This window comes from Alexandromys fortis, unplaced genomic scaffold (genome assembly GCF_014885135.2).
Source record: "Alexandromys fortis isolate MF-2015 unplaced genomic scaffold, M_Fortis_MF-2015_v1.1 scaffold_122, whole genome shotgun sequence".
Classification (NCBI taxonomy): domain Eukaryota; kingdom Metazoa; phylum Chordata; class Mammalia; order Rodentia; family Cricetidae; genus Alexandromys; species Alexandromys fortis.
The window spans coordinates 2,632,214-2,657,287 of record NW_026068004.1 but is presented as its reverse complement, the minus strand read 5'-3'; the positions used below and the strand labels follow the sequence as shown (position 1 = coordinate 2,657,287).

The following is a 25,074-nucleotide window of genomic DNA, read 5'->3' as shown; positions in this document are numbered from 1 at the left end:
ACAAGGGATCTACAATGGTAGATAACCAAAGCAGTCAGACCCACGTCACACAGGGAAAGTAGAAGAGCTGTGTTTCAACCATGATTGAGATTTAAAAAAAAAAAAAAAAAAAGCTGCAAACAGACCCCTAAATAAATACTGAGATTCCTAGCAGCCAAGGCAAAAAGTTTTTGCCTAGTCCAGGCTTAGGAGAGGACCCAGAGTATGCTCTGTTGCTCTGTCAGTTTTATCTCCAGTCCCCAAAGAACTGGCTCTTGCTTCACTCAAAAACCATTATTTATCTGGTCCCCAAAGCCAAGACAAAAATAAGTACCCACTTCTTCCTGCCCCGCCACCAAACCCAGGAAGCCTGTTGATACCTCCCTCGGGTTCAGTGTGATTCACTGCCCGTGAAAAATTCCCCAAAACCAGACCTGCATTACAGAACAAAGTTGTGAATTCTCTATGGAAAAAGTCTTCATTCCATGGGCAACCTCCAATTATCTCTTACCACTTGAATGTCACTGTGAGCATCACCTCTGAGGCCATGGAGTGTGCCAGGAGGCTAGTGGGAATGGACCAGTGGTCATTACTTGCATTATGGATAGGTGCCCTTCTGTCCTTCAGGGTCAGATCGGTATCTGGAGAGCCGAGATGCCCCTCGCCTGAGTGGGCGGGACCCTTCTTCATGGTCAGTGGAAGATGTGATGCAGTTTGTCCGGGAAGCAGATCCTCAGCTCGGACCCCATGCTGACCTCTTCCGAAAACACGTAAGTGCCTCTGCCTGACCTCCTGTATGTGTGGTAACCTCTCAATCTTAAAGGGTGTGGCTGTGTTCTATGTCCACTGAAACAACATACATGATGCTATCTCAAGCAGACCCCACTGGGTGCTGTGTTTACCTCAGACTCTTAGCATAGGCTTTCATTGAGCCAGATTCCCACTGGATTTGTGGTTTGGGGCTCAGTTCTAGGTTAGAGGGGTCTATCTTTTCCCAAGAGTACCTTACTCCATCTGCTTTGTTACAAGATTCAAGGATTTTAGCCTAAGTTAAAGGAGCCCCTGCCTCCTTATCACCAGTCCCCTCCTCTGCTGACCTGTGAGCCAGGTGCTCCCTTCAAGAGACCAATGCCTAGCATTGCTCTTCCTGCTCTGACCACACCCCCAACTTTAGGGCTCACACCCATTTCCCTACCTCTGTGCTGCTTGGTGCCAGCCTTCCTGTGGTTACAAAGTCTGCCCCTTCACTGACCACAGAAATCTTTTAGGTAAGTGTGTTTGCAAGGACTCCAGAGCAAGCCTGAAAGTCACCACTGCCCCCAAGAGGCCGACTGTGGCTCAGTGCACAGTGTATCTTGAGGGTAGATGGCAAAACAGAAGGCACAGGTGCACTCACTGCACGGCCTCTCAGAGGCCTAGGACAGGAAAGCAGCAGTGAAGGGCAAGGTGGGAGGAGTGCCTGTCTGGAGAGATGTGCATAGAGCGCCAGGGAGATGAAAAGGCAGGCAGGCTTCAAGATCCTGGCAGCCTGACTGCTCTGTGTGCCTTGCACTGCTCTGGGTCATCACTGGCACCTGAGGCAGTCAGACCAACCAGGCATCTGATGGTGGCTCCTCCCCACCCCAGGAGATCGATGGCAAGGCCCTGCTCCTGCTGCGCAGTGACGTGATGATGAAGTACATGGGCCTGAAGCTGGGGCCCGCCCTCAAGCTCTCCTTTCACATTGACCGGCTGAAGCAGGGCAAGTTCTGAACAGGAGGCATTCTTCTCCCCGGAAGCCGCCAGCCAGCTCCCAGGCACCTCCATAGGGCTCTGGGTGACCTCAGGACTCCAGAAGGCTGGAGAACCACCACTACTGCCCCTCCTACCATGATGTGTCCTTCCATGAAGGACTGAGGAGGGAAGAGTGTGGGCCTAGGGCTGGTGCTGCTCTTCCCCTATGGCCTGCTGTGGCTCCCAGGCCCCTCCTATTTATTTCTCAAGGCTTGCCAAGCCACTCCCCACAAGTTTAGACTGAGCACCTTGCAAAGAGATGGAGGAAAAGGCCAACTCTAGGGTCTTGAAAGGCCCTGACACCCAGGCCCCAGGGCTTGGAAGAGGGTCCCATGGCCCCCAGCTCATGCCTTCTCACCAGATCCCCAGACTCTGAACTTATGGTGCAGACCTTTTTTTAAAAGCTCCTTTCTTGTTGCTAATTTATTACTTCTGGCACTTGGACTTCATGCTTTTCTTGCACCAGACATTTTTGGGAAGGAGACCACCCTCTGTGTTCCAGAGAAGGCCTCTCCAGAGAAGTATGACCCTGTTCCAGAGGACACTGCCCTAGGGCTCTTTCTCTCTGGGATGGACAGAGGCATATGGCTGACTGGGCATGGAAAGGTGAGGGTCCCTCTTCCCACATTAGGCCCTCTGTAGCCCCAGTCTCTCTCTCTTTGATGTATTTTCCCACCACCCTGCCCACATCACAGCTCCCTGCCCTGTTCAGAATTGCTGCAAAAGATGGGGCCTAATGCTTCTAGGCCATGGCCCCAAGGTGGGACGGAGGACCTCCAGGCTGGAGGGGTTGCCCTCTGCTAGCTTCTGTGCTTCCTCCTAAGCAAGCCAGCAGCACTGCTGCCCCCACTGCCATCTGAACTATTTTATGTCAGTTTATAAATAAAAACCAATACAAATGCCCGTGTCCTGTTCTAACCAGTTGACATCCAAATTACTTGGCAAGAAGGTTGACTTTTCATTTAATCTTGGTGTTTACACATGTAAGACAAGGAGCCTTACCCAGATTATCTCTAGGAACTCTTCTAGTCCCGCAGTCCAGGTGCCCACAGCACCCAGCACCTTGCGGACCCCAGCCTCTGCCCAAGTTGCTTCCCTTTGTCAGTTAGACAGCTGTCAACATTGCACCTTCATGAAGCCAGGAGCAGCCCAGGGACTGGCAACTCCCAGAAGCCTCAGCAGGCTGCTTTCTCCTTCTTGTGAGGTGAAAAGAGAGGCAGAACAGGCAGGCCTGCATGGTACCCATTGCACTGACCAGGGCCTGGCACCCAAGCCCAGGGTCACACAGCCTGTTGGCTTCCGGTGGGAACAGATTTACAGAAGGAGGAGAAGGCTGTCTGGAGCCATAGTGTAGACAGGGCAACCTGAGACAACAGCCAGGAAGCACACCAAGCTTTAGTGTTGCTGAGTGACTCAACTAGGGACAGCTGGGGCAGGTGTGACTGCAGGGATGAGCCATTTAGCACCTGCCAGGTCTTCAGAGCCTCATTCAGCCACTTCGAGGGACTGGGCCTCTTCCTGTCTGTACACCATTGTCTTAATTCCCTCAAGTTCCCCGCCCAAGCTTCTGCCTCCAATCTACATGCACCAAAAAGTTCAGGCATGCCTTCAAATTGGCTGCCCACAGGAAGGCAAACAGCTATTTGATTGAAGGTCTCCCCCTTGCTCCCAGTAATCAGGGCTACTAAAAGTGGGAAAGTATAATGAAGTCTTTACCTGGAGCCAACAAGATGACTCAGTTTGTAAAGGTGTTTTTGTGCAAGCCTGGAGACCTGATACTGGTCCCCAAAACTCACAAGAGGAAGGAGAGAATCAGCTCCAGAGTTGTCCTCTGACTTCCACATGTGTGGCATGACACGTGTGTTCCTTCTCCCATATCATACACACAGCAATAAATGAGTTTTTAATAATAATAAAAGGTACTTGGGGCTGGAGAGATGGCCCTAGCAGTTAAGAACACTAACTGCTCTTCCAAAGGACTCAGGTTCAATAGCCAGCACCCACATGGGAGCTCACAACTGTCTGTAATTCCAGTTCCAGGTGATCTGACACCCTCACACAGACATGCATGCAGGCAAAACATCAGTGCACATAAAAAAATCCTGCTGGGTAGTGGTGATAACGCCTTTAATCCCAGCTCTGGGAAGGCAGAGGCAGGCAGATCTCTTTGAGGCCAGCCTGGTCTACAGAGCAAGTTCCAAGACAGCCAGGACTACTCAGAGAAACCCTGACTTGGAGAAAAAAAAAGGAAGAAAAAGAAAGCTTACCTAAGCTAAGCTGCCCTCGAGGGCCTCATTGGCAGAGGCTGCATGTCACTTAGCTATTTGTAGGTCCTTCTAGATAATAACCTCTAACAAGAAATGACTGACACAGAAAGGGGTCTTGTATCAAGAGAACCATGGACCCCACCTTGTACATTTTTGTTCTTCCTGGAAGCAGCTAGGTCCTGTCAGCACTCTGTGGAGCTTGGGGTTGAGGACCAAGGAGGTAAAGACTTTAGCCAGCAGAGCCAAAAAGGTGGCAACTATTGGCTTGTGTGAGCACTGAGATCTGGAGAGGTGGTGCAGGGGGAAGAAGTGGAGTTGGACCCTCAGTTCTGGAAGCTGCTCCAAGGGCCGCCATGGCCAAGCTGTGTGGTGCTTGAGCAGCTGCATCTGCTTAGTGTCTGGCCAAGAGTATGGTTGTTGAGGACCATCCTTGCTCAGCATCCTCCATCCTGCTTGCTGCCTGTGGCTCAATCAGAAGGCATTGTTGGCCTTCGTGAGATCACAGAGGTTCGTGTGCAGACCCCGCCCACTTCCTAGAGCCTGCTTCTCTCTGCCTCCATGCCAGGTCCTAATACCCCAGGCCAGGGAGCTGTGAGAGCCCAGGGCGAGCACCTCCCATGCCTCCCGCAGGAGCCAGCAGGACATGAAGATCATAGGCCTCCTCCTGCCTCCACTTGTGGCTTGTCCTGAATGCCCCCACTGCAGCTGTGGTGGCTCTCGGATTCCGACCACCTCAAAAGTCCAATCTGGAAAGATGCGGGCTGGTGGCACCTGCCACCCAAGTTGGAGGCTGGGGGCGTGGGGGTGAGTGGAGGACCTGTGGTACAACTTGTAAATGAGCTCCCAAGCCTAGGGCGACAAGCAAGCTCAGTTCTAGTTCCTGAGGCATCTCAAGTTGGATTTGGTTGGTTGGTTGGTTGTTTTTTTTCAAGACAGGGTCTCTTTGTATAGTCCTGGCTGTCCTGGAACTTGCTTTAAAGGTGTGTGCCTTTCTCAAGTTCTATGTATATATGCAAAGATCCTTTTCATGGAGAGGGACTATAATTTTTGTCAGTATATCAAAACCCCAAGAACCTGCCAAAAATGAAAAATTGAAATTTATGCCCTGGCAATACTGAAGCATGCATGGGCAGCCCATATATGGTGCTTCTGTTGAACTTGTCCATATTGGGTTTCATGGTCTAAGTTGATGAGGACAACTGACCATCCGCAAGAGGGCACCAGATCTCTTTACAGATGGTTGTGACCCACCATGTGGTTGCTGGGAATTGAACTCAGGACCTTTGGAAGAGCAGGTAGTACTCTTTTTTTTTTTTTTTTTAAAGAAGTCTCCACATGGGTTCAAGGTTTATTTATTTATTTTTATTTATTATGTACACAGTATTCTCAGTACTCTGCCTGCAGGCCAGAAGAGGGCACAGATCTCATTACAGATGGTTGTGAGCCACCATGTGGTTGCTGGGAATTGAACTNCTGCCTGCAGGCCAGAAGAGGGCACAGATCTCATTACAGATGGTTGTGAGCCACCATGTGGTTGCTGGGAATTGAACTCAGGACCTTTGGAAGAGCAGGTGGTGCTCTTAACCACTGAGCCATCTCTCCAGCCCGCAGGTAGTACTCTTAATTGCTGAGCCATGAACCTGCCAACCTAATCCTAGTTTGAATGACCCATATTAGCTTCCTGGCAGGTTTTAAAGCAAGTGGAAGAGAGCCAGACCAGCCCTCAGAGTTTGGGACTTTGACCTATATACTCTGAGGCCCACTATAACCGTCTTGCTAGGACCTGGAGACAGAACCTTGTAGGTGTGAGGAAACCCCAGCGACAGCTAAGAGGTCCTAAGAAGGCAGCTAGAGGGTGTGAAGGAGACCTCAAAGACTCCTAACCCTTTAAGCAAACCCTCATCTATCCACAGGCCCAGAGAGGCCGGGCTCAGGCCCACCTGGTTCTTTCCTAGGCACCAAGGGGGGAGGGCAGCTTACTGGCCTTCTGCCCTCCTTTCTTTCTAACCCTGCCTAGCCTCTGCCAGTCCATACGCCTCCAGAAGCCTCAGCACCTGTGAGGACGTCCTGGACAGGCTGAAAGCCAGGCCCAGAAAGAGCGTTCAGCAGTGAGGACTACCAAAATCCCTTCAGAGGAAGAGGTCAGCACAGACAGATGTGGGAGTCCCCCGTGAAGTCCCAGGACAAGCAGCTCCTGCCAAAGCTGCCTCCAAAAGAGTCCTCACCCAAGGACTCTGGCCTCAAGGCAGTTCCCAGCACACATACTCTTTATGTGGGCCACCTGAACCCCCAGTTCTCTGTGCCCGTGCTTGCCTGCCTGCTACGAGACACCCTAGAGCGGCTGGAGCTGCCAGTGGCCCGTGAGCACATTGAAGTAGTGAGGCGGCCACGAAACACTTATGCACTGGTACAGGTGGCTGCCCCCAAGGCTGCCCTGGCCTCCCTCCCCTGGCGTCTGCAGATGGCCATGGAGGAGCAGCTAATCCTCAAAGAGCTCACAGCCCGTGGCAAGGAACTGGTGTTGAGTGAAGGCTTGGAGTCCTTAAACCACAGGGAGGTAAGTGCCATTTACCCAAGTGTCCCCTGAAAGGCTTGCTAAGGAAGAGATGAGGAACTGCACGCATGCCCTAGGGATGTGACTCAAATGATTGACCCCTCTTCTCAGAGGGACTAATGTTTGCATTCCAATCAGATTTGGGAGGCCCACGACATATATACGAAGTGCTAGTTTTCTCCTCAGCCTACCTCATTTGTTCTGTTGACAAACACCAGAAGTACCAGAAGCAAGGCTGAGGCAGGCAAGCCCTTCAGGAGCAGAACCAACTCTGCCAGTCCCAAAGTTGGGGTGGCAGTGGGAGAACAGGCAAGCCCTCACGGCTCACTGAAGACAAATTAAAGGGGACTGAAAAGCCAGGCTTGGGAGCACAGAAGGCCCTCCAAGAAAAGATGTTCAGAACAGGCTGCTTGGTATCTCTGGAGCTGAGGCTGCAGGTCACAGAGGCACTGAGGAAGAAGCTGGGCCAGAGGCTGGGTCCAGATCACTACAGCTGTCATGATCTCAGGAAAGCAGGGTCCAAGCCAGTTTTGAGGGGTGAAAGTTTATACTACCAATATCCTTGGGTCTTCTGTCCAGAGGGCAAACCCATGGGGCGTGAACTGGCTCTGCAGCTCTGTGATGCCTCTGATGCCCGAGCACCTGCTTTTGTATTTCTGTGCCAGTTCTGTTCGTTTCTGAGGCTAAGTTCATCTTCCCTGGGGAGCTGAGGGCTGCTAGGTCCTGTCCATTATAGTGCACCAGCCCAGCTGGGTGTCCTTCCCTATTGAAGTGAAGGCTGCTGGGAAATGGGAGTGGCCACTGGATTAGCATTTAGAGCTCCTGAGAGGATGGGAAGAGGAAGCTAATGGATAGGCTGTCAAGACCCTAAGGAAGTTACCATGCAGAAACAAAATGCTCAGAGCCCCAGAGACAAAGCAGGAGCCACAGAGGGACTCAGGAAGAAGAAAGCAAGCTAGCTGGCAGACATTCCAGGGACAACAAAGAGAGTAGGGTCCCTCAGTTCAAGGCCCTCCCTACAGCTCTGCCCAGAGAACTACAGGGTACCAAGATGCCTCCTGGGAACATCGGGGGCCTGGAACCTATTGCATACTCCCAAGTGGGAAGATTGGCCCATGGGTGGCTCCCACCTCCAAAGGGACAATCTCTTTACCCACCCAGGCATCCTAGAGCAGGCGCCACTGTAAGAGCCCAACCCACGGGCTAGCATGTGCCCTCAGCCTGGGAGAGGACCACTAGCAGTAATGTGATGGGGGTCTAGCAGTCTCTTAGGTTAGGGCCCCTTGTCTTTTACCTTTGCCTATACACCCACTCTCGACCCCCACCCCAACAGGAGGACAGCGGCCCAAGCCCAAGTCCCAGCCCTGGCCCCAGCCCAGGCTTAAGGCGCCCACAGCGGCCCCAGCTGCCAGACCCTTCCCCTAACTGGTGCTGGGCTGGGCGTCGACAGATTTCTCAGAACCGACCCAGTGGCGTGCGCTCTGATAGTGCCATTGTGCACCAGGAGATCTTGGGCCAGGAGCAGCTATTCCAGGGTGCCTTCCTTGGCAGTGAGACACGGAATGTGGAATTTAAGCGAGGCAGCGGTGAGTACCTGAGCCTGGCTTTCAAGCACCACGTACGGCGCTACGTGTGTGCCTTTCTCAACAGTGAGGGTGGCAGCCTGCTGGTAGGTGTCGAGGACAATGGCCTGGTACAGGGCATCCACTGCAGCCACCGTGATGAGGACCGTACACGCCTGCTGGTGGACTCCATCCTGCAAGGCTTCAAACCCCAGGTCTTCCCTGATGCCTACACCCTCACCTTCATCCCCGTCATAAGCACTTCCACAGCCAACACCCCTCTCAAGGTGAGCTACTAGTGCCTGTGGTCACTCAGAACAGTGGGGACTGCCCTGGGACATTGCTGAGCAGCACAGGGGTGGGTAGGAGCAAGTAGAAGCCCACCAGGCTGCTTCTGGGAGGTAAAGTGTGGGGCTGCTAAAGTGGAACTAGGGCTGTCACCATCAGGTGTGGCACCTTCTGAGCTGCTGCTGCCCCTGCTAAGGTACTCCGCCTGACCGTACACACCCCCAAGGCCCAGGGTGAGCCACAGCTCTATGAGACAGACCAGGGGGAGGTATTTCTACGGCGTGACGGAAGCATCCAGGGCCCACTGTCTGTTGGCGCCATCCAGGACTGGTGCAGGCAGGTGAGGAGGCTCTGGCCAAGGAAAGGCTGAGGTCAAGCAGACTCAGACCTCTCCAGCCACTTACCCTAAAGGGCTGGGCAAGCTTGGAGAAGGGAGGGCTTGGATGAAAGGAACTCTGCCTCCTCCCAAATTCCACAGCTCAGTAGCCAAAGGGAAAGTCCCAGCGGTCATTTTATTTTTATTTTATTTTATTTATTTTTTTTTTTTTTTTGGTTTTTCGAGACAGGGTTTCTCTGTAGCTTTGGTGCCTGTCCCGGAACTAGCTCTTGTAGACCAGGCTGGTCTCGAACTCCCAGAGATCCACCTGCCTCTGCCTCCTGAGTGCTGGGATTAAAGGCGTGCGCCACCACCACCCGGCCCAATGGTCATTTTAAAACCTATACCCAAATCCACAGCACAAAGCCCCACCCACCCTGGCTCAGCAGTTGAGCCGTTATGTTGGAGGACCAGGGGATCAAGGGAGATTAGACTACTGAGGTGCTATACGGAAACCCCAAATGTTATGCACTGTACCTGGGTAACGCCTGGTGAGGGGGTAACAGAAAGCTGGACTGAGTCCCATGGTGCAGTCTTTCTGAGAGAACCACCAGGTGGTGAAAAACAGAGGGCAAGGGAGCTGACACTGGAGACATGGTCAGGTGGTGATCAGGTCCCTGTGCCAGCCCTTGGGAGGCTGCAAAGGGGGATCCATCCCAGTGGAGTATACAGGCACCTCAAGCTCCTTGGTCAGAGGCATCAGCATAACCAGGGCCCCCAGGCTATGACCCATCCCAGAAAAGACCGGCAGCCTGATTATCACTGCCACACTTGTCCTCTCAGAAGTGGACGATGGAGCTGGGCAAGCTGGAAGAGAAGGTGAAGGTGCTAACGGTGGAAAAGGAGCAGCTTCAGCAGCAGCTTCAGCAGCGGCGGTCCCTGTCCTGCAGCTGCTGCGTCCTGTGAGGTTAAGGAAGATGAGGGCTAGGGCCTGGAATAAAACATACATGGGCTACCACCTCTCTCCCTCAGCACTGCTCATGCAGGTGCTGTGGCTTCACCTCCGAACAGGCTCATGATCAGCTCTTGGCACACCACCAAGGAACCCCGATTTCGGAAAATTTGGCTAGTTGTTCTAGAAGAGGAGCAACTGTGTCTGGCTTCCTTTCCTCTCCATAGCAATGTCAGTTTCTCCCACTGAAGTACATGCTGCAGGCCAGGGATATGGTCTGTGTTCAGAACACAGGCATGTGGTAGGTACCTAATTCCCTAATGAGACAATCAAGGGTACTTTGAAAGTACTGACAAATAACATTTTATAAGACAACGAAAGTAGTTATCCACTCTCCCTTTCTTGAGGTTCTCAGCCACATTCAGAGTAGGCATCAAAGAGAAAGGCACTGTATCCTCGACACGTGCACACACGAGTTTTCAAATTTCAGCTCCCATGCCCCACTCACCAGCTACTGGACACTCCCTGGACCACTCACCACACAAAACCTGATCTTTCCATGCAGCAAACAGAATACAACCCCCACCAGGACTTACAATGCTGCCAGGGACCAAACATCATCAGAAATGTTCAAGACATTTACCACACACTGTTCACAGGGCTCCACAAAGAACACGCTCCTAAAAAGCCAGAACACACTCTGTACGGATGCACAGCTCCCTAGGTCTGGATGTGTGGGGGGGGGAGGGGGGCGCTTAGTCTTCCCACAGGGCAGAGTTCCCTGCCCTCTCTCAAGCAGGGAGGGAGAGGGAGAAGGAGGTGTGGGGGAGCGGGAGGGGATAGGGAGAAGGGAAGGAAGTTTAAATATTTGAACGGAAAAATAAAAAAAGGGGGAGAAAGGAGAAAAGAATGCGCTCCTAAGGCTGAGTTGTGGCTCCGGTGGTAGAACATTTCGCTCACTAGCTTGAGCCCCAGGATAATCAAAATAAATGAATGTAAAAATTAAGTCATTACTCAAGAAGCCAGAGAATGTTCTGGGTATCATCAACCCATGTTAGATTTTGGTCCAGGAGGCAACATCCTCAGAAGTATTTTTCTCTGGAAGCTGGTTTCTGCTAAGGCAGGTAGTCACAGGAAGCACAGCTGCCACCTGCCCTTGTCCCCTAGGTCTGAGGCGAACACATTAAGGACATAGAAGCCTGCCAGGTTCCCTCTTGCTAGGGAGAAGCCTGCGGTCTGGTAGTCATTGGACACAGAGGGCCGCCCTCCAGCACCATGGCAAACTCCAGGGATTTTTCTTTTTGCTGACAGGTTATACAGGTAGCTGGCATGTGGCAACTGGTCAATAGTGAGGCCATCTTCATCACTCTCCATCAGAAAAGCATTCCAAGTAGCTCTTCCAAACCACTCCACACCCAGCCAAGCCCTCTGGGACACACTGCCTCAGCATGGGGAAAAATGAAACCACTGGGTGGGAAAGGGGAGTTAGAAGTACAATCAGCTACAACCCAGACAGGATCTATGTAGAAGTAAACATAAGCTTACTGAGAAATGAGGGAAAGACAGGATGTTTGATCAGGAGGCCTCAAGGATGATAGTGGCATTGGACCAGGAAATGAGAGTCTGAGGTAGGACCTGGGCTAACTGGCGAGACACACATCCCTCCCCCTAAGGCGCCATGTCTCAACTTACAGCAAGTGAAGGATATTACTTTTACCACCTATACACAACTAGGCCTGCAGCCTGAGTGAGTGAATGCTGCTACCATCACCTCATAATTGACTTTGAAAAGAATCTAGTCCCTGTGACCTTGAACTTCTGAGCCTCAACTCTAGAGGTCACGAATGAGTGCAGAGTGAGAGAAAGAAGACCAGCTGGTTAAAATAGCCCTTGGTTAACTGTCTGGCTCCATGTGTGAAGTGCCCTGTCTGCAGTGAGCAAATGATCCTGTCCAGGCAGCCCATGGTTCTGCTTTTCCCCAGCTGAGTAACACACAGCAGCAGTTGGCTTTGAATCCCTTGGTACATGGTATGTCATGACAAACTGAAGCCTTGCTGAGAAATCCTGGTTGCTACTAAGGCTTGCATCTTACTTTGATACAAAGCATCAGACTGCTGGCTTAGGAACAGCCCAGCATTGAAGCTCAGTGCCCAAGGAAAAACACACCAACCAGTGACAGAATGAGAACGCACATCAATGGTTACTCATTATTTATTAAGTTAGGAGTATACATTGAGTCAGCCACCATAGTGTGGGCACATGGCCACGCCCAGTGCTATGTCACATTAAGAAAATAACTTTTCGAATTGCATTTCAACTGCAATAACACCATTCTGGAAGAAAAAATACCCCTAAACCAATGCTGCATACACATGAGAGGGCTCATAACTAGTTCCCAAGATTGCTCATTTCTTGACCCCTTGATGCAAGGAGTGTTCTCAGCTGCACAAACAGGAAGTGCAGCCAGAGCCCCAAGGTTTTTATGTGACACTTCATAGAGCTTGTCTGATGTGCCTAAGAACCAAACATCCCTCTGGATGACAAGGGCCACAACTGGCACCAAGTCCCCCACAACTCAGCAGCACCGAGATTCCAGCAATACCTACAGTCAGAAGCCCAGCACTGGAAGAGCTGGCATCCCAGGGAAATAATAGCAACGCACTTGAGTGGCAGTAACTCGGGTGGTTGATGGCCTTCAACCAGCCGCTGGCCACCATCAGGTCCCATCCAGAGTCCTACTTCCCATGCCAGAAACACAACTGCAAAGGAATTGTCTCACAAACAGGTATGTCGCAGGAGCCAATATAAATGATAGGACATGCTTTTTCCCCATAATAAAATAATCTTAATAAAAACATAATTTAAAGGAAGTGTCAAAAGCAGAGTGTAAAATCATAGTTGTAAACTATCAGGTCAAAGGCTTTCTTGAAGAATCATCCTGTTTAAAAAAAAAATGCTAGAATTACATGATTAGAGAAGTGTCAGAACTTGGTCAGCTGCCAGCCACCACAGGGAACGAGGCCTGTTCCTGTGGGGAAAATGGCAGAAGCCTGCATTTGCAATTCCACAGAACCACACATCTTGATGTGCAGCAACCCTTTGTGCTATTCTCAGCCAGATACAAGCACTCTGTCTAAAGTGGCAGCCTGTTTCAAGGCTGCTGAGGGACAGGCACTCCCAATGACTAACAAATGTCTGTGTGTGGAGGGGAGTGTGGGTGTATGCACCTGTGTGTGCCTTCTACATGGAGGACAGGCTGGCAGGCGTCTTCCTGTCACTTTTCAGTTTACTTTATGAGACAACTCAGTCTCTGCAGCTCACTGATACAGCTGGGTGGGCTAGCCAGTGAGCTCTTAGAGACCGTCTTTTTTAAATAAACATTAAAAACGTCACTTACCAGATCAGTCCTGATTTATTGATGGAAACTTCAGTTCAGTGATTTCAGAGTCGGGGGAGCTGCTCCCACTTCTGTCACTGTAAGTGTCCCTGTGAAATACAGGTTTACTCATCTCCCAGCTAACAATTTACCTCCCCATCTCTGTAACCACTGTTATACAATAGTATGTCCACACATGGCAACGATCTCTACCACACATGTGAGGCTGTGGAGGGATTTCCTTCTGAGTACTTCAATACTGATATGGTTGACACCTACTGAGAGAAACTGGTTTCAGATAAAAGTAATCAGGCATAAGTCCACCTGGCTGTGACTCACCTGCCATGGACAGGATCTGCTCAGCAGCATTCCCACAACCAGAAATCATAGAAATGAGGCCTGGCCAGTAAGACAGGGGAAGCCTAACAAAACCCCAGGAAAAGGATGGGAACCTTCAACCTTCACAGCATAGCAAGGACCTGCCAAATGGCTTTTTCTTAGAGCCTCACTGTGATTAATATCTCTACCTGGGTGAGAGCCGGCAACCTTTCTGCAGGTAGTGTGGGAGCCTCCCAACAGAGGCCAGAAGGAGGCCAAAGTAGGGTGGGGAGGGCTTGATAGGCCTGGACAGGAACTCGGGGTGATACTGCACCCCAACAAAGAATGGGTGATCTGCAACACAAATTCAGAAGGAAAAATTAGTATTCTGTGCATACAAAGATGAGACAAATAAACCCTAAGAGTGTTTGAAAGAAACTCAATTCAAGGCAAAAGGAATTCCAAAGCAGGAGGGAGCTGACACGTTCCTCAATACCATATACCTCAGGGCTGAGGCTCCTGCTCTCCAGAGTCCTGAGTATCTTGTGACTTGCCTAGGTTGAGCCCCACAGTTCACATGAAATCTGAAAGGAATTTAGCACCAAGTCCAGCTCTTCAAGCTGGGAGAGCCCAGGGCTACATGATTGCCGTGGAAGCCAGGCTTAGGGATGCACCTCCCCTCTCCAGAACTGTGACAGAAACTGCTGCCCAGACACTGCTGCCTCCTCGTTTTTCTTTAGAAAAGGTCTGTCTGGCTCTGGTCCCAGCTAACCTGAACTCATCCTCCTCCCTCAACTCTTTAAGGGCTGGATTGCAGTGTGTGACACTGCCACACCTGGGAAACACATTTTTTCTATTTTCCCACACACCGAGGAGTTAACACTACCCAGTCACCTTCCAACTCCAAAATCTCCATCCTTTCGCCTTCAACATCTTGGCCAACAAACTTCAAGCCTTGCTCTTCCAAGCACTTCTTCAAGACTGGATTCACCTGGGGGGCAGGAAAACTCATTATGCTGGCCTCTCCATTCCCTTCTTTGCAGAGTAACAGAAGGAGCAGGCTCACATCCTCACCTCATATCGGTGGCGGTGCCTCTCTTCCAAGTAGTCTATGTCTCCATAGAGTTTCCCTGCAGAAAACCAGGCAATTTGTATGACAAACAATCTATGTAAACTACTAACTTCCCAATTCACTCCATCATGTAGGTAGTAAACCAGGCTACCAAAATTCTGCTAGCCATCTGCTCTTGATATATATAATTCAGACAATTCCTGGGGCTCTGACTCCTCTGCCCAAACTAAGTACCACAACAGGAACAAACTTTCACGGGGTCCCTTGAACAATCACTGCTAAATGCAAAGCACTGTGATGCTGGAACCACAGGGACAGGACAGGCCCTCAGAACAGTGTTTGGAAGGGAAACGAAAAGCTGGCTGGTGCCTGGTGACTGTGGATAAACAAGCAGTGTGAGGAAATGGGGTGCTTACTGACTCGCTCCTCACTGCCTACTGAGGCCCCAAATCCATATAACAGCACAGCTGGAAAAACTGGAAAATGATACAAGTGATTCTCAAACTAGTCTGCCACTGGAACTCCCACAAGACATAGAAAGCAATGTTTCCACTGGGCAAAGCAATGTCTACTAATTTTCTTCGATATTTTCCTCCTCCAATTCTCCTAAGTTTCTAACCATGATTATTTGTTAGAATAAAATGTATTTAAACTATATAAAATTGTGATTTTTTTTCTTTAACCACCAAATTCTGCATAGTTTTATTTACTAGTATAAGAAAGTAACCATGGATTGCAATGGATTTAACCTAATGGCTTGTCTGCATTACCAGAGACCATCTAGCTAACACAGAACATCCTAAACAAGCATGAAAAGGAGGAAGAAAAAATTGCAAAAACAGGAACAAAGCAGTTGGCCTGGCTCTTTGGAGCTACAGCACCACCTAGCCCATGTGCCCTGTATAGACCAGGACAAAAGCCAGACTCATGTGAGACAACTTACTCATGACTGAGTTCTTGGTCTGGAACAGGGTTCTCCTCTTGCCCAGCCTCATGGTTCCACCCATCTGCCCAGGATTATGTTCTGGCATGTCTATGACCTAGAGATGTTCAGAAAACAAATCTGACTTCCACATCTGCTGCTGTTAAAGTCAGACCTCCTTCCCCAAGTGAAGCACTCCCAGAGAGGAGTTCAGTGCTTCAGCCTGCCTCATGATGCTGTCCCCTTGGGAGGTCAAAGGCTCTGTGCTGTGGCACCACACTAATATGGCCACAAGACTAACTAGTCAGACATGGCTGTCCTCTGGGTCTGAAAAAAGGGTACAAAAGACCAACAGCCACTAACAAGTCTATGAACAGGGAGACTGTGGCACCCCAAAGGGGGCTGGAATGGCTTGCCTCTTGGCCCAGCATGCCTGAGCACCTTACAAACTCCTCCAGGCTTCCCTATGCTCCATTCCCTCATCCCATTGTTCTTACATTAACAAAACTCCAACTTCAGATCACCTAATATACAGATGCTAAGTCACTGAGATCAAAAACCTGTCCATCTTCTCAGTGACAAAACAGTCCCTTGTACACAACCAATAATTAGCATTTGCTGAATACTGAAAAAGAAAATGCTTAAGTATGCCTGTCACTCATGGGCTAGGGATTCAAAGACAAAGCTCCTCCCCAGTGAACCTCAGTACCATCACAGGCTGTCTAGGCCACATACCTAGGTGATCGACCGCAGCAGTATTGCAGTCTGGAAAAAGCCTTGCTTACCACTAAAGAAATCACCACCCCGAGCTTGTCAACCCTGAGCCTGTCTACCTTCCAGGACTGGTACCCAAGAGAACATGAACTGCTTTATGGAACTCTGAGAACAATGGTTACCATCAACAAGCCTTCACCCCCACACACTTCCCACCAGGAACTGAGGGGACAGGAGAGCTGTCTCCTTGCTATCAGGGACCATACCTGTCTATTACAGATTTCCTGTGGTTACCTGAAAAGACTGGTGAGGAATTAAGTGAAAACTCAGAAAGTCCTCATCATGAGATCTGAGGGTTTGGGGGACGCAGTGACCTCACTGCCTGTCTGCCATCCCCTGCTTCACAGATGTCCTTCCACCCTTTCTAAGCCCTGAGAGGTTCAAATGCTTGACTCACCACAGGATGGCTAGTCTTAGGGTCAAATTCTGTAGAATTAGCATCTGAAAAGTTAAAATACTTGAGTTATAAAAATATCTATAAACAAAACCTGTTACAGTTTCATGCTAAGCAACAAATCACGATCTCTTTCTCTGTTTGTTTAAAGTCAATGGCCAAATAATTAAGAGCACTCTGCTCTTCCAGATGACCTAGATTTGGTTCCTAGTGCCCACACAGCTATTGACAACCATCCATAATCAGTTTCAGGGGATCCAGTGCCATCTGACCTCCATGGACACCAGGGAAGTAGAATGCACTTACATGCATGCAAAACATTCATATGCACAAAATAAAAAAATAAAAATAAATTATTACAAAATTATGGAACACCAATAGCACATGTCTTTAATTCTAGAACTCAAGATACAAAGGCAGGTAGATATTGTGAGTTAAAGTCCTGATCTACACAGAGTTCAAGACCAACTAGAGCTACACAGTGAGACTCCGTCTCAAAATACAAAAAGCAAAAAACAAGGCCCCCCAAAAAAGAGAGAGAGAGAGAACTAGTAAATTTTTTTGTTTTGTCTGTTTGTTTTTTGAGACAGGGTTTCACTGTGTAACAGTCCTAGCAGTCCAGGAACTAGCTAGCTTTTGTACATCAAGCTGGCCTCAAACTCACAGATTTCCCTGCCTCTGCCTCTTGAGTGCTGGGATTAAAGGCGGGCACACCACTGCCCGACTATAATAATTAAAATATAATCACATAGTTTTATCCCTTCAGGGGACAGTAAAATAGGACTAAACACCCGTGAAACTCGCCCTATCAAATCTTTTATCTTTCTGGGAAGTCAAACTGCAAGGTGGATAAAAATCATCTTAGATTGTTTCTCTGATAACAGTTCTTACATTAATTTTTCATTTTGTTATAGATTCTCTAAGATGAGTAAGAACTGTTCCCTCTGCCTTCCGTCCTCAGCATCTAATATGCTGTCATCCTCAGTTAAGTTAGGAATTAGCTGAGCTGTTACTTTTCTTTGCAGCACTGGGAATGAATACAGGGCCTTGCAAATGTCCAGTTCTTTTTTATTTTTAATTTGAGACAGGGTCTTGTTGTACAGTCCAGGTTGTCATGAAACTCACTGTCTCAGTCTCTGAAAAAGGTGGGAAGTTAACTGATTTCAACATAAACTACCTTTCTATACGTTGCACTAGGCAAAAAGGCAAAGGATCAAATCCCTTTCTGTGTTAATGTAAGGTACTGTTTCCTGCCTGGGCCCAAACCAGGCTAAGCATATCATAAGGCCACTTGCCCAACTGGGAACCCCAGGGGGAGGGAGGAGCTTGAGCTTGAGTGTAAAAGCATCCAAAAATCCTAGATGCCAGCTCTGGATGATGGGCAGACAGTCCTTGTGAAGACTCAGACACCAGAAATAAAGGAAAAGCATCTTATGCCACTGAGCCATGGTCCCCAGGGTTGTGAGGTGGAACCCAGCCTTGGCCACAAGCCAGCTGCCCAGAGGCTCTCACACCACAGCTTTTTCATACCTACATGCTTCATTTTGTAGCAAGCTCAAAAGCCAGCACTGTGAGAAGTCTAGTCTCTCATAGTCATCCAGTTACAAGTAGATCTTACACTTTCTGACAGGAACTGATAGGGACTATTTGTTTATAGTGTTTCACCTACTTTTGCTGTTATTTTTTTCAAGACCTGGTTTCTCTGGGTAGCCCTGCCTGTCCTGGAACTTACTTTGTAGACCAGACTGGCCTTGAAATCACAGAAATCCACCTGCCTTTGCTTCCTGGGTGCTAGAATTAAAGGCATATGCCACCATCACCACTCAGCTGCACCTAATTTTTTTCAACTGTGTGAAGTAATGCCTATTCTATAGGCAACAGAAGTCAGAAAGACTAAGTTGCCTAAAACTACTTATATATTTAGTGATAAAGTCAGAACTTGAGCCCAAGTCTGTAACTACACAATCCTTCTGTACATCAGTGGCTTCTTGCTGGACCATCTGGGTGGTGGTCACTGTGTTCAAAGTGAGAATCTTGAGACAAAAAATGCAGGGCAACAGCCAAAGACCTGTTCGCTCAAGTGCTCCTTCATGCATATGTAGAGGGATTCTTGCACCACTATGAATAAGGTGCCTTCTTCCCTGAACACTGAGACTTGCTGAGAAAACAGGCATCATACTCACAGCTCTCAACCACCAGCACAAAATGGCTTTCAGGCCAGGAATGAGTTGCTAAACAAGACACTTACCTTGCCATCCCAGCACATTTCTTGAAAATTCTACCACTGCTAGCTGCATTCCTAAGCACACACCTTCCAAGAGAAGGAAAAATAATGTCAATCTCCACTGAGAGGGCAACTCCTCCATTCCCCCCAGCCTGTCAGTGTCTTTGTGTGTCTTGAGTGGAAATCATATACTTAACATCATGTCTGAAACACCCAAAAGCTTTACCTGCTGAATTAAACTAGGACCTATATACAAATGAAGATTTGGGGTTCTGCAAAGCTACTCAGTTAAAGAAATGAAACTCCACTCGGCACCTTAAAATCCACGCTCCCAATCCTTTCTCATTATGTGCTCATTTCCAGGTTGGTCAGGTTGAAAACCACTTAACTGTGCAGCAACAGGAAGCATCCAGAAATCACTCGGTCCAGTTACTGGCTGTTTTGCCAAGTGAGGATGACACAAAACCCAGCCTTACATGCACTGCAAACATTTCCTATCTCAGTTCACTTTCTCAAAATTCCTTGTCATTTACATGTAGCTCAAAAACTTTCCATACTACGAATCTGAGGGCCAATGAGATGGCTCAGTAGCTAAAAGTGCTAACCTAAGCCTGATAACCTAAGCTCAATTCCTGGGACAAAATAGTGGAAGGAGAGAACCATGGCAAGTTGTTTTCTGCCTTCTACATGTATGCCACAACATGCTCCTACATACATACACATAAGAAAATATAATTGAATTTCCCCCAGAAAATTCCTCTCCTCTCTAGAAAAAAAAAAAAAAAACTGGCATCTTCCTCATTCTTCTCTCTCCAGAGTGAAGAGGGCACAGCTGGGCTCCTTACCCAAAAAAGGCTTCTTCTGTTTCCTAGCCCAGGCAATTGCTTGAATTTTTCCTTCTGTTCCCCGAACACCAAATCCTCCTGGAACCAACACTCCACTGCAGAGAGAAGAACACAAAGCAACTTCCCTTTTCCACTAATCCAGCCCTTAATCATACCAAAGAAGCCACTGCCAAAACACTGAGCCATGAACTACCTTCCCATATATCTAAGCCCCCAGGGGATCTGAGACTATAGCTGGAAGACTGTGGGTATACATTCTGTGAATGTAAACACAATAAACTTAGTGCAAACAGAAACATGGGCTATCAGGATGCTGCTGCTACTGTCCTTGACCCTAATTCATCATTCATATTTCTTTTCTGAGATAGGTCTTTCGGTATAGCCCAGACTGGCTCCAAACTCACAAATTCCCCTTGCCTCAGCCTCCTAAGTACCAGACTAGAGGTATGTTCAAAGTGCAGTCATCGCACGTTTCCTCTGGATTCCAGTGCTCCTCTCAGTTCCCATGAGGGGCCTCAGCAGTGCACCACACTGACCAAGCCTCATAACACTGACTGCTCTAGTGCATTCAAACTTCCTTCTAGTTTTTATATTTTAAGAAAAATCTAACTGGGCATAGTGGAACACAACTTTAATACCAATGATTGGGAGGCGGAGGCAGACAGATCTCTGAGTTTAAGGCCAGACTAAAGTTCTAGGGCGAACAGGGCTAAGCAGAGAAACCTTCTCTTAAGAGGACCTGGGGATGTGGTTTAGTGACAGAGCACTTGCCCTACATTAGTAATAGCAGCAGCTATCAAAAACAATTTATGAGACTCAACTGATGGCTACTCATCAAATGATCCAGATGAAAACAATATTTAAGCCCCATGAAGTATCAGTAAAATCAGAGTTTATTTCTTTAGATCCAACTATAACGTCGCATTTTTTTAACAAATTATTCCATTTACTAGGCTGTCAGATGAAAACAATATTTAAGCCCCATGAAGTATCAGTAAAATCAGAGTTTATTTCTTTAGATCCAACTATAACGTCGCATTTTTTTAACAAATTATTCCATTTACTAGGCTGTCAGATGAAAACAATATTTAAGCCCCATGAAGTATCAGTAAAATCAGAGTTTATTTCTTTAGATCCAACTATAACGTCGCATTTTTTTAACAAATTATTCCATTTACTAGGCTGTCTAATCATTAAAAGACATTTTAACGGGCAAAAGACCTCCCTCAGCACTGGAAGCACAGGTCTATGTGGACTGGCAGAGAAGGCTACTTACTGAGCACTGCAGAGCTTCTGCCATGCCTCATGGTAACGCACAGGGTCCTCCTGCAGGGTGCTGGGCTCCAGATCTGTGGAATCAATGTACTGGGGCACCAGGCAGAGAGAAAAACAGAAGCTTATGAATCCAACCATACCTCTCAACTTTCAAGTAACATTATCAATGTTCCATCTCCCTTAATTTCAGTTTAAAGGGAACATAATTAAATTCAATAATTTAGTATTTAATAAAAAATATTATTTTAATTAAGGGTCCCCCTTAAGATTATTTAACCGTCAAGTCCAATTCTACCCACCCCACTTGGAGTATTTAGATCTTGCAAGTAAGTCACTGGAAAAGGCTCTGTCCTTTGTTCAAATGACACTCTCCACAGGCCATCATCCCACATAAGTTTCTGGTTTATTTGCTAGCTGGTTTTTCCATTTTTCTCCCACCTGAATCAAAGTATGACTTATAAAAAATAAGATATAACCATTTTAGGAATAGTACCCTGTACTGGCTGGTTTTATGACAAGCTGACACAAGCTAGAGTCATCACAGAGGAGGGAGCATCAGTTGAGAAAATGTTTCCTGAATATCAGACACCCTTCTTTCCCTCTGCCTTCCCAAGCCCTCTCAACCTCCTTAGGGCCTTTCTCTCTCATATATCTACCAAGGCAAGTGATCTTCTTTCCTAGGTGTTCTATGTCTGAGAGCCTCAGTGTTCCTAAAAAACTGGGGCTTTTAATTCTTTATTCTTCTCTCAGCCTCCATTCATTGAACACAAGGTGGCCACAAACTAATTTCAAATAGATAAAATTAATCAGTGTTGTAAAGAACTAGCAAAAAAAAAAAAAAAAAAAAAGTCCAGATGGTAAAATGGGGTCATCTAGGTCTATGTTACCACTCTGTGGGAACCTGTATTCATGGACCACTAGGCTCCAAGCTCTCACTTCTCTCCTCCATCTCCTGAAAAGTTCCAGCCAGTGCAATAGGAACAAGAACTCTAAATGGACCAGTCACCTTCCAAAGGAAGTGACTACATCCAGCAGTTACTATATAGCAGTTCCAAGTAAACCATTTAGTTCTTTTTTTTTTTTTTTTTTTTTTTTTTTTTTGGTTTTTCGAGACAGGGTTTCTCTGTGGCTTTGGAGCCTGTCCTGGAACTAGCTCTTGTAGACCAGGCTGGTCTCGAACTCACAGAGATCCTCCTGCCTCTGCCTCTGCCTCCCGAGTCCTGGGATTAAAGGCATGCGCCACCACCGCCCGGCACCATTTTGTTCTTAACCACAGGAGAAACCACTATCACAATCCCCTTTTAAAGGAAACCCAGGCAGAATATTAAGGCATCCAAGCTCAGAGCACTTGGGCAGCAGATCCAGTACTCCAAGACTGGCCACCTGCTCTGTAGTCTGTGCCTTTAATCATGACACTTGATGGGAGCAGAGCAGCTACTGGCAAAGTCTTTGGTGGCACCATCAGCTGTGCACTATACCTATATCCACCAAGCCCTCCCATTCCATAGAGACTGACACTCAGATCCATGCACTAAGGCCCCTTCGTTATTTCTGAGAAATACTCTGGTGTCTCCTTGTAGCCCAAAACCAACATGAATCTTTCTTATCCCTAAAAATAAATGCAGAGGTCCAAAAACCATAAAGCTGGTAGGTATGGAGTATCTACAAGATCATAAGGCTTGAGTCTTCAAGATGACTCAGTGGGTAAAGGCATCTGTTGTCAAGTTTGACAACCTAGTTTAATCCCTAGGACCCACATTATGAAAGAAAAAAAATGACTTCTAGTAATTATTTTCTGAACTCTACATGTGTACCATGGCACATACACATGTACCCACATATACCTGCACCCAACAAATTTCTTAATGTATAAAACACACACACACACAAAGCTGTTTTCATTTACTCCTTAGTTGTACCCACCCCACCCTTCCTTACCTTGATCTCCAACTTGTGGTTAATAGCCAATGCAGAATGCTCTAAAGCTTTAATGACAGAGGCATACGAGTCTGAGAATTTGGTGTATTTGCCCACAAGAGCAATAGAGCAGGTCTCCAGCAAGCGATCATATCTGGCAAATAAGGGTCAAGACAGTTACCTGCAACATTCACACCATTATGAGACTGAAATTACTTCTGCAAGGAGGAAACATGCCCGGGAAGACGATAGAGTATCACCTCAGTACTGTGCACAGAACACAAAGAACCCTTATATCAAAAGGGCAGTCTCAGAAAAAGAATAGGACTGGAGTAAATGAGATGACTCAGTGAGTAAAATGAGATGATTCAGTGGGCTTGCCACACAAGCCCAATGATCTGAGATCCATCCCAGAACTCGGTGGAAAGAAAAATCAGACCCCTACAAGTTGTCCTTTGATCTCCACATATACACTGTGGCATGCAAATGCTCAAGCACACAAACAACCAAAATAAATAAATGTCATTAAAAATAAAAAAATCAACCCCAAAGGGCAAAAAAACTAAACAAACAATTCGTGAGAGTTAACATAAGTCAAATAAATTATGGTACAGTCACAAAGGATGCCTGTCCATAATCATCAAAAATTTCCATTTTAAAACATAATGAAATGTGGTGGTTTGAAAGAAAATGGTCCCCATACACTTATAGAGAGTGGCACTATTAGGAGATAGGGCGGGCATTGCTGGAGTAGGTGTAGCAAGTCTTGTTAGAGGAAGTGTGTCACTGAGGGCAGGCTTTAAGGTTTCAGATGTTCAAATCAGGCTCAGTGTCTTAGTCTCTTCCTGCTGCCTTCAGATCCAGATGTATAACTTTCTAGTACCCATGTCCTGCAAGCCACCATGCTTCCCACCATGATGACAATAAACTAAACCTCTGAACTGTAAGCCAGCCCCAATTAAATGATTCCTTTATAAGAGTTGCTGTGGTCATGTCTCTTCACAGCAATAGAGACCCTAAGATAATTAAAAGACTAACAATGTTTCAAGTTTTATGAAAAAAGGTCATTAAGAAACTACAGGCTATTTTTATAGCTACATGCAAATAGACTTACAAAAGATATCCACATAAATGGTCAAAACACAAAAAAGAAACTGTCCAAGTGAAAGCAGTTATCACAAACAAGACAATGAGCACTCCACTCCATCTGTGTGCTTACCCTGTCACAGTTTGACTCACCCTGCTCTAGGCCATGAGTTAGTATCTCAGAAATGAGACAACCTCGGAGCTTAGGGACAAGGTGGCAGCAGTTCATCCCTGCTCAGCATTTTCTAGCTGAGAGTATGGCATGTTCCCAAACACAGCTTAGGTATTAAGAGTGCTGCCGCCAAGGCCAGCATTCCTGTAGGCTCTGGGAATACATGTACCCCTCTGCCACCAGGCTGCTGTTGGTGCTGTTGAGCTAATGAGATAATACAGCACAATGTAGTGATCTGAACTCACTGCCTGAAGTCCTCGGTACAGGCCTAGACTACCTAGATCCTCCTCTGTGTTGTGACCACATTCTGGGTATAAAATCCTTTGTTAGTCTTCTGAACATCTTTCTATGAGCACCTTTTCTGCACATTATGACAGCATGGTGGAGCCCTAGTAAAGACTGACATATGCATGCCCAACTGCTTATGACAAACCTGTCTGCCATCTCTTTCCATTTAATCAGCATCTTTCGTGACTGTCTCTCAACAGGAAGGTCAAGTCTCCGAAGAAAATAGTCTACGACCCCTTGCTCTTCTAACAACAAGGGTACCCGGTAGATGGATGAAACATCATGAACACAGATCACCTGTTTTAAAAAAAAGGGGGGAGGGTTAATAAAAACAACTAATTTACTAGGGTTACACTACATGATTGTAACGAAGGAAAACTTTAATTTGGAACAAAAAAAAAGTGATTTTTCTAGAAAGATAAACTTGCAACTGATAAAGAATAGAAAATAAGTGAATGGAGACTATTATGAACATGGGTGGAAAAATCCTTTAAAAAGAACCAGATGTGGTGGTGCACACCTGTAATTCCCGTACACAGGAGGCTAAGGCAAGGAAGCGTAAGTTAGACACCACCTTAGGTTATCTCAAAATAACAACAAAAATATGCCCACATATTAATAGAATAGGTGATTCTCAAACTCAGCTATACAGAAGAATCTCTGAGGGAGTTTGTAAGAATTTCTAAGTCTATGCTATATTGCACAATCACTCAGGTCCAA

General features: G+C 47.4%; 3 protein-coding genes across 14 annotated transcripts in view; 2 read left to right on the top strand and 1 right to left on the bottom strand.

Moving 5' to 3' along the window:
- Positions 1-2,655, top strand: part of Scmh1 (Scm polycomb group protein homolog 1) — a 119,316-nt gene extending 116,661 nt beyond the window's left edge. For 9 of the 10 annotated variants that reach the window (XM_050161189.1, XM_050161190.1, XM_050161199.1 and 6 more), the window contains 2 exons: positions 607-749; positions 1,606-2,655. In XM_050161189.1, the coding sequence (XP_050017146.1) occupies positions 607-749; positions 1,606-1,731 (269 nt within the window). In that variant the 3' untranslated portion in view covers positions 1,732-2,655. The remainder of the gene's footprint in view (positions 1-606; positions 750-1,605) is intronic. The other variant, XM_050161196.1, reaches the window with a different exon arrangement.
- Ctps1 (CTP synthase 1) overlaps positions 1-25,074 on the bottom strand; it is a 42,355-nt gene that overhangs the window by 3,199 nt on the left and 14,082 nt on the right. Inside the window, exons 8-19 of one of the 2 annotated variants that reach the window (XM_050161200.1) lie at positions 24,500-24,651; positions 22,830-22,962; positions 20,893-20,981; positions 19,617-19,711; positions 18,796-18,858; positions 16,551-16,594; positions 15,401-15,497; positions 14,460-14,515; positions 14,280-14,376; positions 13,595-13,739; positions 13,089-13,177; positions 11,887-12,629 (exon numbers count right to left, since the gene is read on the bottom strand). In XM_050161200.1, coding sequence (XP_050017157.1) covers positions 13,093-13,177; positions 13,595-13,739; positions 14,280-14,376; positions 14,460-14,515; positions 15,401-15,497; positions 16,551-16,594; positions 18,796-18,858; positions 19,617-19,711; positions 20,893-20,981; positions 22,830-22,962; positions 24,500-24,651 — 1,056 coding nt within the window. In that variant the 3' untranslated portion in view covers positions 11,887-12,629; positions 13,089-13,092. Of the gene's footprint in view, positions 1-11,886; positions 12,630-13,088; positions 13,178-13,594; positions 13,740-14,279; positions 14,377-14,459; positions 14,516-15,400; positions 15,498-16,550; positions 16,595-18,795; positions 18,859-19,616; positions 19,712-20,892; positions 20,982-22,829; positions 22,963-24,499; positions 24,652-25,074 lie in introns of those variants that run through there. The other variant, XM_050161201.1, reaches the window with a different exon arrangement.
- Positions 5,499-9,705, top strand: Slfnl1 (schlafen like 1). 2 transcript variants are annotated; one of them, XM_050161203.1, is made up of 5 exons: positions 5,499-6,597; positions 7,318-7,326; positions 7,910-8,422; positions 8,620-8,763; positions 9,583-9,705. In XM_050161203.1, the coding sequence occupies exons 1-5, from the start codon at positions 6,175-6,177 to the stop codon at positions 9,703-9,705; spliced, it is 1,212 nt and encodes a 403-aa protein (XP_050017160.1). In that variant the 5' UTR covers positions 5,499-6,174. The 2 variants fall into 2 exon arrangements, with proteins under 2 accessions (XP_050017160.1, XP_050017159.1); XM_050161202.1 differs by lacking the exon at positions 7,318-7,326 and having other exon boundaries at positions 5,499-6,576; positions 7,907-8,422.

Coding starts and splice junctions, on each gene's coding strand:
- Slfnl1 (XM_050161203.1), top strand. CDS start 6,175: ATGTGGGAGTCCCCCGTGAAGTCCCAGGACAAGCAGCTCCTGCCAAAG. Junction 8,423..8,619: donor CAGCCAACACCCCTCTCAAG/GTGAGCTACTAG, acceptor GCCCCTGCTAAG/GTACTCCGCCTGACCGTACA. Junction 8,764..9,582: donor TCCAGGACTGGTGCAGGCAG/GTGAGGAGGCTC, acceptor TTGTCCTCTCAG/AAGTGGACGATGGAGCTGGG.